Raw genomic sequence first — 10,271 nt, 5'->3', positions numbered from 1 at the left:
GAGCAGAAGTGACCACCCATGGAGATGAAGTGTCATCGATATTGCTTGACATTACTTGCGAGCCTGAACTCATTTATTGCTCTGCCACTTCGTTCCAAATAATGTGTCTCGGCCCAAGGCTACTCAAATTACAGTGCTGTACAATATCACGATATCATTCCCATTGTTGAACAGAGACGGAGTCATTTTGATTTTCTCTCATCATCTCTGCAAATGAAATGGAAAGTTTTTATAGAAATAACTAATTGATCACCATCACGCCCAGAGCTTTTCACAGTAGAAAAAAAAGAGGTGTAAGTTGCCTTCACTTTACTGGTCCAGGGAACATTGCTGGCTGAAAATGTTAATATCAATGTGAATCAGTTTAGTCTGTTTTGTGTCGTTCGTACTGAAGCTGTCCTGATTGAGTTAAAAGAGTACATTTATAATAATATAATAGGCCCATTTTTGTACGGGGAGGAAGGCCTACTCTGGTCTACATTCTATTCAAGAGGTTGGAAAGCTGGAAAGGGTTAGGGAAAATGTAAAGAGAAATTTTAAAGATTTGAGCACATTAATGCAAAGGGGTGTGTGAGGTGGAGGTAAGGGGTGGGGTTTCTGTTGTTGTGCTGTCCTTGTTCCAAGCAATCATTAGGCCCTGTACTGTGTTGGTCTGTCTGCTGACACCCAACATCGTTGTCTTTCTTTTTCTTTTTTCTTTTTTTTTGTTTGTTGTTGTTTTTTGTTTAACCATTGAAGATTCTGAATAATGCTTTTATAAGCTACTTTCCAGCTTCTGGGTTTTTTAATTATTTTTTTTTTTGGGTCATTCATTGGTCGAAGGTTTTAACTATTTTTATTTTGTTGTTCTTGTTGTTGTTGTTGTTTTTTGTTGGGGGGGGGGTTCAAGTCAAATGTAAATCACACAGAAATATAATCCCACAATGGAATAAGAGTTGGTTCAAGGTATTTTTCTATTGATGTAGTGTCGTATTCAATGTTGATATAGTCCTTTCATTAGTCGTTGTTTTGTGATAGATTGCTGTTTTATTATTGTACTTGCTCCCTTACTGCAATTGTGATGTTTTAATTTTTTTAATATTGGGTTTTTTTAATAGCACCATGCCATATTATGTTCTTGTTATTTGTGCTCTGCTTAGTTCAGCTCGACTTTTATGTTTTCATTTGTCAGAAAAACACCAGCAGCCATAGTTTATGTGAATTCACGTCCGGAGCAGAGTTTCCAACTGTATGGGCTGGGGTTTCCAATATCCCAATCTGTCCCCGGAGTTTTACGCACCCCGCATAATTTAGCAAAATTTGATCATTTTTTACATAATTTCTGATTATTTTCCTTTGTCATTCTTTGCTAAAATTAGCAGAATCACATACTTTCACATTTTTGGGCTCGGTTTGCATAATTTAAGAATTTTGGGGGGCATAAAATCACGGGGACAGTCCTATGTCGGCCACCAGTCTGCTTCTGTAAACAGCATCCAGCAAGGATCAGTCGCCACCTCTCTGAAATCCTGAGATGAGAAGTAGATACATAAAAGACAATGTTTCCTTCTTGAACTAGTAACAGGAATCAAGAATGCATTTCTACCGTTTTCTCTGCACCTTTATTTTTTTAGGTTCTGGAAGTGGAAGAAATTATAGATGAGAAGATGAGTGCAAGTCGGACAAATTATTCTTGTAGAAGAAAAAAATGTGTGGTGTTTAACGCCCCTTTCAACACAGTTTGGTTATCTGAGAGGTGAGACCTCCCAAGTTTAACGTCCATCTCTTAAAAGACGGAGCCAATTGTGTTGAAAGCAGCAACGATTCTGGATGACGGCAGTCTTTTTGGCATGCCCTTGTGGCTCTCCCTTAAATGATCGCTTTTAAGGACAAGCGGGCTAACCCAGATTCCTAGGGTTTCCAGAAAGCTTAACCCACCCCAAAAGTGGGCATTGCCCTACCTATAGGAGAAGTTTGGTGTTAGTGGTGTGTATATTCGTTTGGTTGTAGAGAAAACTCTTCTTGTCTTTTAAAGAAACTGAACAAGGGGCAAAAACGTTACCTTCTATTTTCTCAAAACAGCATTTTTCGGGATAGCCCCCTTGTGCTTAAAAGTGACCAAATACTTGATAGGTTGTGTAGTGTAGATTTCTTTTTTATGTATTAGTCTAGATCTAGTTTGTTTTTATCTTAGCCCTTACAGTGGAAAAAAGACCGGGAAAGACATGCTGGTTCCATATTCAAAACGAGTAGAGAGGTTACAAAAATTACTGTGATTCTATTTTATTTTTTATTCTTTATCTAGAGCAGAACGACAGCTGTCTTGAATTATCACGTGACGTGTTTGGAGCTGAATTTTGATTGGCACTAAATCTGCATGTGCAGGCTATTCAAAATAAATTATACTTAATAATATATGAATACTTGAGGTAGCCTGGTTTCTCTTGGTCTGCCACTGTCCACTGAGGGGCATAACTTCTCGTATGGCAAATAATTTTTGGGAGGGTAATTGATGCACTTCTGTATGTGATGTCTGTGACAAATCACTTCAAAGCTTAGTGCACTTAGTTAGGTTTTTTTGTGGCACATTCATGTAGATATTACTGGGGTTTTTTTTTACCATTCCATCAAATTGTCTTTTCATCCTATATTAATATTTTATACACTTCACTTTAAAATGTTAATGCAGCTGTCACGTTTTCATTAAACATAATAATGTTGTACGTTGAATTTATTAATACCTTTTCACCCATTGTTATAAGTTTCATAAATGCATTCTGACATCTTTATCATCATACGAATGTATTCTCATATTTTCATCATCATAGGAATATATTCAGACATCTCTGTCAATCTAGGAATGTATTCTGACATTTTAAGCAATCTAGGAATTGTTTTTACGTTTTAGCAACCTAGAAATACATTCATTCTAACATTTTTGCATAGCAGTAATAATATATTCTAACATGTTTGTCAATCTACGAATACATTTTTATCAATCTAAGAATGTATTCTGACACGTTTATCAATCTACGAATATATTCTGACACTTTTATCAATCTAAGAATATAATCTAACATTTTGTATTGTAGCAAGATATTCTAACATGTTTGTCAATCTACGAATATATTCTGACATTTTAGCAACCTAAAAATGTATTCTGACATTGTCAGCAACCTAGAAATGTATTCTGACTTTGTCAGCAACCTAGAAATGTATTCTGACTTTGTCAGCAGCCTAGAAATATATTCTGACATTTAAGCAACCTAGAAATGTATTCTGACATATGTGTCCCCATAGTGACGTACTCTGACATTTGTGTCATTGTCTTCTATCCCCCTCCCCCTTCTAGGTGTACCAGCGAGTTCAAATCCCGGAGGAAGAGCGGCCCAAGGAAGACCCTCTGAGCACCAACGTGGACCACAGCGAGGGCGGGAAACATGCCGTTGTCCAGTTCACCGCGGCCGCCGTGGCTGTCATGGAGAACGAGGGCAAGGTCCGACTGGGCATCAAGAGGACAGGCCATCTGGGGAAGCCCGTCTCTGTCAGGTGGGTCAGCTGTGTTTGGGCCGCTCTAAGAAAAACGAAACTGCAGTGGCATATTATATAACAAAGAAATGACGAAACTGCAGTGGCATATATAACATAGAAATGACGAAACTGCAGTGGCATACATAACATAGGAATGACGAAACTGCAGTGGCATATATAACATAGAAATAACGAAACTGCAGTGGCATATATAACATAGAAATGACGAAACTGCAGTGGCATATATAACATAGAAATGACGAAATTGCAGTGGCATACATAACATAGAAATGGCGAAACTGCAGTGGCATACATAACATAGAAATGACGAAAATGCAGTGGCATACATAACATAGAAATGACGAAAATGCAGTGGCATATATAACATAGAAATGACGAAACTGCAGTGGCATATATAACATAGAAATGACGAAACTGCAGTGGCGTGCGTGATGTGGAGAGGGTGAGCTGTTGAAGAAGAAAAACAATCGCTGTGCAGTGATAGAGTAATTCCTTTTCTTTCTTTTTTTCTTTTTTTTTGGGGGGGTGGGGGTGGTGGGGTTGTTTCGGGGTTGTTGTAAGGTCGGGGGTTTCTTTTATTTGTTCGAGGCAACCTTCAAATAACTCCTCAAATTAGTGCCTGTCTAGAAGAAGACTGAGTAGAAAGCTCTGATAGTGTTAAGCGTTTTGATATTCCTGGTCATCTTTTAGATTTCTTTTAATTCCAAAGTCTTCTAAGGGAAGATGCTGAAGTATTTAACTTTGAGCTCGAACACTGACGAATGAATTGAATTCCATTGAAGAGATCTCTTTTATTTAGGATGACCTGATGTTAAAGCAAATCAACTTTATGTTGTCCCAAAAGCCTAGGCCAAGCTCAAAGACAAACTATAGATGGTTGGTGGGATCTCTGGTGTGTTTTGCTTCTTCTTTCCAGTTTTAAAAAAGCTGTTGTCCTAATTTCTCCTCCTTCTATATTGTGTATGTTACTCTGTAGTAACACATAATAATAATAATAAATAATAAATAGCATTTGTATAGCGCATATCCCCACTCAACAGCCGGCTCTATGCGCTTTACACTATATTATTACCCCAGCAAACCATAGAACACCCAGAAACATTCTCAGCTTCCCGGGAAGCATACAGTGCAAGCAGTTGATTAAGCGCTCAAACACTAACAAACTGACAAGATCTTTCGCTATCTATAGCCGGGTACCCATTCCCACCTGGGTGAAGTGGGGAAAATTCGTGTAAAGTGCCTTTCCCAAGGACACAACGTCGGGTCTTTGACGGGATTCGAACCCACGACCTTACGGTTGCGAGTCCGATAGCCTATTCTTAAACACTTATCATCCTGACCTTTTTGTCTTGAAGGTTCCTAAAACTCTTACGATCACTAAAACGAAACAAAAGACAAAGAGAGAACAGCTGAAACATTTTATCCCATCTCATTGTTCTATTCTTTGTTTCCTGATAAAACGGGCTTTGGTCAAAGGTTCTAGTTCAAAGCTTTTCCATTTTCCACATGACAAAGTGTAGACCATCAATGAATGAATTTCTGGGGGAGGGAGAGGGGGGGGGGTTATTGCTTGGAAAACAATTTGGAGAAATGGGATTCCAAATAATTGTGTCGAACTCGCTTGAGTTGATCTACGGTTAAATTTGTCTTTTTGTCGAGTCCCAGCGCCTCTTCTTCTTTTCAGATCCCTAAGGCTGAGTTGAACATAGGATGAGCTGATTTTTTTTTACTCTCCCGATGACATCGACTCGTCCATATACAACTGTATCATCAATGGGTTTTGTTTTTTCTCCATATAACAGAGTTGAGACCATCAACGGCACGGCTATATCTGGAGAGGACTACAAACCCTTCAACAAAATCGTCAACTTCAAGAAGAACGAAGCCCTGCAGGAGGTGTACATTGAGATCGTCGATGACTTCGAGTGGGAGCCCGATGAGTTTTTCTTCGTCAAACTGAAGGTCGAGCCCGAGGACAACTGTGTGTTGGGAAACATCAGCATCTGTGAGGTCACCATCATCAACGACGACGGTACGCGCTGCTGTCTGTCTATGCAACAAACGTTCAATAACTTCTTCTTTTTTAAAATCTTTTCTTATCTGCTTTCAGAAGAAGAAAAAATTATATCTGATCTTAATTAACAAGACATAATCGTGTCAGACTCTCGGAAACAATATTTTCATCTTGTTCTCGCAAGATAAGAATATTGTCTAACCTTATCAGATTTCTCAAGAAGTAATCTGTTTAGATTGTCACAGAAATAACAGAGTCAGATTCTGTTAAGAAAAACATTGATGGGCCTCTCCCAAAAAAATGATTATAGCAGTTTTTGTGAGATTTAATTTATTATTCTAACTTTCTAACTGCAAAGGATTGAATTGCAAGCCTTTCTTGATATAACAACAACTGATCATTTTGTAAATCTTTCTCTAACAACTTAAAATCACTTAGAAGGCAGACCTTCCTGTTCTAGTGAGAGGCGTTTAATTAGTCTTTATCCTAACTATAAAAGAAGAAAGCGAGAGAGTTAACTGAGAAATCAAAGACTGACAGAAAGGCTTTTCGAGAATAGGCCTACATGGGAAAATGGAAACAATTAATTAATTTACTAAAACTGTCACATATTCCCTTTTCAGAGCCTGGTATCTTGGCCTTTGCTAAGCCAAGTTTTGTGATCAAGGAGACAGGTCTGAAGGCTTTGCTTCCCGTTGTGCGGTTGAACGGCGCGGACGGTCACGTGTCTGTGAAGTGGAAGACAAAGGACATGACTGCTCTGGAAGGAAAGGATTACTCTGGCAAAGAAGGAGAACTCAAGTTCGACAATCAAGAGACCACCAAGAATATCATAATCCCTTTGTTTGAAAGTAATGTAAGTACAATAAAGTAACTTGCTTTTAACCCTGAGGGTCATTTTGTACCTTCGGGGTTGTCTTCACATTTTAGAATACTTCTAGTTCGAAGATCTCTTTGAAACTTTCAGTATTTCTCTAAAAATCATTTTGACAGACTGCTATGCAAAGAGCACGGATCGGATTAACAAGTAAATTTTCTCTTTGGAAAATGGGGACACAGAGTTCCCCACGTCGTATGGATACGATAGTAAAACATGACGTACGGACCTGGTTAACCAGTCGCCAATAGCCTTAAGTTTTCATTTTGTCGTCAGTTTTAACAGGTGTGATGCAAGTCATTTTAATTTTAATTTAGGCCTATCGTGGTCTTTTTTCTACCACTGGAGCCCTCACTACTGAGATATGAAAATTCATTGACTACACTATAAGGCATAACAAAGTATGTCAAAGAAAGATGTTTCCCACAGAAAACTCTGCTATTCGTCTTCATTGTTTTACTTTTCCACAATTTTTTTCCCATTATCATTTTAAGAGGACTTTATTACATCTCCCGTACTAACTTACACATAGTACAAAATTTGTTTGCTGTTTTGGGGTGTTGTTTTTTGTTTTGTTTTTGTTTTGTTTTTTTTGGTAAAGTTTAAACAGCTACGAACATTTTATTATTGTGTAGAAAACTGAGAGGGACGAGAGTTTCCAGATTGAGCTGACTGAGACAGACGGGGGCGCCACCCTGGGAAAGATCAGCAAGACCATCGTCACCATCGTCAATGATGAAGGTATGCTTGTTGCTTGACACTGCATCTTTGACACAGCACAGCAGGTGTACAAGGGGAAGGTAGCTGAGGTTGACTCAGAACCGTAAACCTGGAAGTCACCTGCAAAGCAATCATTATTCGAAACTTTGCAAATTCTCTTAGTTTCAGGTGATTTATATCGGAAAAGAAAAACTTTATACTGAGGTAGAATTGCATATGGTTTCTTTATCTCAATCCTTTGAACACTCAAAAAACTGTGAAGTTGTATAGGATTCACATCCATTTCAAAACTGAAAGTTGGGGTATTAAACAGATGGGGCCTCCACATTTAACCTAATATCTCCTATAAGATCAAGCCAAATGGATGGAAAATCTTTAAAACTCCCTCAAACAACCCAAGTTAAGAATACCTCTTTAAGGATTCGAACCAGGGCCATCGGCTCCTTTGTCCAGTATGGAATCAATTTAGTTTATGTCATTTTTAACAGCCCGCTCACTTCATAGGTTACCATTTGTGAGATATGCTGACGAAATGAGTTACTTCTCGCATTCCACAGATGGAGATATTGGCCAAAAATCAACACTAGGGTCAAATTTGTACATTTTCTATTGATGCCATATTCTCTAAGTATAAAAAGCCTTTTACTATGCCATACTTATAATTTAAGCGTGGTATACCTATTTCCATATTCAAGAAGTAACTCATTTTGTCAGCACGCTTCACTTTTTTAAAAACAGAGCGCTCGGCTCCCCAGCACAACTCACACCCAAAAGGCTAACGTTCCTCAAAAGACAAGAAAAACCTCGATTTTCTATTCCACTAGAATTTTTACTGAAAACCTCTCCACATTTTATTTTTACTTCTCCGAAAGTGCTAAAATAAACGTCACAGAACTTAGCAAATATTTCGCTTCAAACATTATACATTAATAAAAACAGAAATAAAACATTCTTATCCTGTCATTCTATTTCCCCAGAGTTCAACGGCCTTGTCAGCCGCATCTTGAACATGACGAAGGCAAACCTGGACGCTCTGGAGCTCCACAAGACAACGTACATCCAACAGTTTATCGAAGCCATGAATGTCAACGGAGGAGACCTTGAGACCGCATCATTCATAGATTACATCCTGCATTTCTGTACTTTCTTTTGGAAGGTAAGACTTGGTTTTTCTCATTTTAAATGTCTCACTTGAATGATTTTTAAATCATATATTGATTGCTTGGTGTGAGAATCCGCCTTTGATAAATAATATATGACAGAGTTTTTCATTGAGCGGCCGATACCTTGGGGATTCTTGTTTCTCGCTAATTTTGTCTCTGACACCAGGGGGCCTCCACCTCCTTCAGTCACCCAAATCTCGACTTCTGTTCAAGACAGATGGATTTGTTTGTTGTTTCTTTTTTCTATCAAAAGTGAGACAAATGAGCAAGCCTTAACACGATACCAATAATTTCACATGCCCCAAAATTAACGAGCGCCGGATTCTTGAGTCTTCCGTTGAGCAGTCGATAATATACTGAGGGTTCTTGTTTGTTTAGCCTACCTCTAATTTTCAGGGAAATTGTGACTGTCTTTTGGTTCTCTAGCAGATGTATTTTGATATCCTACATTTGGTTAAATGTGAGGCAGCGTGGAGGAATCAGGCTCTCGTCAAAATAATCAAAGGGAAGAAATGCGCATTTTTCCGCATGCTTTTGAATTGTTATTTTTTTATTTTTTGGCTCAACATCTTTCATGTCCATTAAAGAACTCATTTCTGGGTGGTTTTTTCTGAATAAAGGTCGATTAAAGGCACAAAAATGAAAATTTAAAGTTACCACAGACTCTTCAGCTAAGGAAATAATAATCTTTGGGGGCCATTTTCTCACTAATTTTACCTCTGAAAACAGGTGACCTCCTTCTTTCGCAAATATCTCGACTTGTATGAAAGATAAATGGATATTTTTTTCATCCAAATAAAGAAAGGTGTACAAACTTTAAGATGATACCGATAACTCTACATGGCCAAAAATTGACGAGAGCCTGATTCCCCCACGCTGCCTCACAAATGTCAGGGGTAGTAAGAACAGATTTGAAATATGTGCCTTGTCCCAATTCTGAAAGTGATTGTATAAGTGCAGCTAAAATGGATTTGTTCTCCCAAGAAACATATAAGTGCAGTTTTTAAATATATGTTTGTCATGGATGCAACTAGCTATAATTATAATACTATCCTTCTTTCAAACCAAAAAGCGTTTCATTCTCATGCAAGCCTCTGTGTGTCAGATTTCTTCGCAATGTTCCATTTCACATTTCGCGTACTCTATAGATTGCGAGGTTTGTTAAAGTTTTTCTAGCCAGAAATAGGAAAATCCAGGAAAGCTTTATGGACACACTATTGGCCATAACTCAACCAATAACAAACAACAGAATTGTTGGGGGGGGGGTTATACCACTGGTTTTTCATATTCCAAATAAAGAAAGTGTTTATAAGAATATGGGAGGGATTTATAAGAGTGCAAGGAGGGTTTATTAAGGTATAAAATACGTAATGGAAAAATATTTTCTACATCGTGCATTTTCCACTATCGAAAGAGGTTCTAGAACATTACATTTACACTATTCAAGGAAATACTGTACTAACCCTGACAGAAATACTGTACTAACACTGAAAAATGTTATTCATCATTCCTTTATCTTACTTCTTTTCTTCTTCTTCTTTTTTCAGGTATTGTTTGCCTTCATCCCGCCTGCTCAGTATGTCGGGGGATGGCCCGCCTTTTTAGTCTCCCTCGGTGTCATCGGTTTCCTGACTGCCATCATTGGTGATCTTGCCAGTATATTTGGATGCCTGATCGGCTTAGAGGACAGCATCACGGCCATCACCCTCGTGGCCTTGGGGACCAGTATGCCGGACACGTTTGCCAGTAAGACTGCGGCGGTGATGGAGAAGACGGCAGACAGCTCGGTCGGGAACGTCAACGGCAGTAACTCTGTCAACGTGTTCCTGGGCCTGGGTCTGCCTTGGCTGATCGCCTCCATATACTGGGGGGTTCAGGTATGTTGGGGTTTGGCGGGGGGATGCTTTTTGTTTTGTTTGTTAGTTTATTTGGTTGTTGTTGTTGTTTTTTGTTGTCATGGTGTTTG

The 10,271-nt window shown here is 38.6% G+C and overlaps 1 protein-coding gene across 1 annotated transcript in view; it reads left to right on the top strand.

Annotated features, from left to right (window-relative positions):
- The window catches only part of LOC101855973 (sodium/calcium exchanger 3), a gene marked incomplete at its 5' end in the record, with an annotated part of 35,431 nt that overhangs the window by 19,992 nt on the left and 5,168 nt on the right, over nucleotides 1–10,271 (top strand). Inside the window, 6 exon segments of the mRNA XM_035972012.1 lie at nucleotides 3,332–3,528; nucleotides 5,334–5,563; nucleotides 6,169–6,401; nucleotides 7,058–7,163; nucleotides 8,120–8,298; nucleotides 9,853–10,182. Coding sequence (XP_035827905.1) covers nucleotides 3,332–3,528; nucleotides 5,334–5,563; nucleotides 6,169–6,401; nucleotides 7,058–7,163; nucleotides 8,120–8,298; nucleotides 9,853–10,182 — 1,275 coding nt within the window.

This window comes from Aplysia californica, unplaced genomic scaffold (assembly GCF_000002075.1).
Source record: "Aplysia californica isolate F4 #8 unplaced genomic scaffold, AplCal3.0 scaffold00557, whole genome shotgun sequence".
NCBI classification, from domain to species: Eukaryota; Metazoa; Mollusca; class Gastropoda; order Aplysiida; family Aplysiidae; genus Aplysia; species Aplysia californica.
Note: the sequence above shows the minus strand (reverse complement) of the source record. Positions and strands in the feature narration are given on the sequence as shown.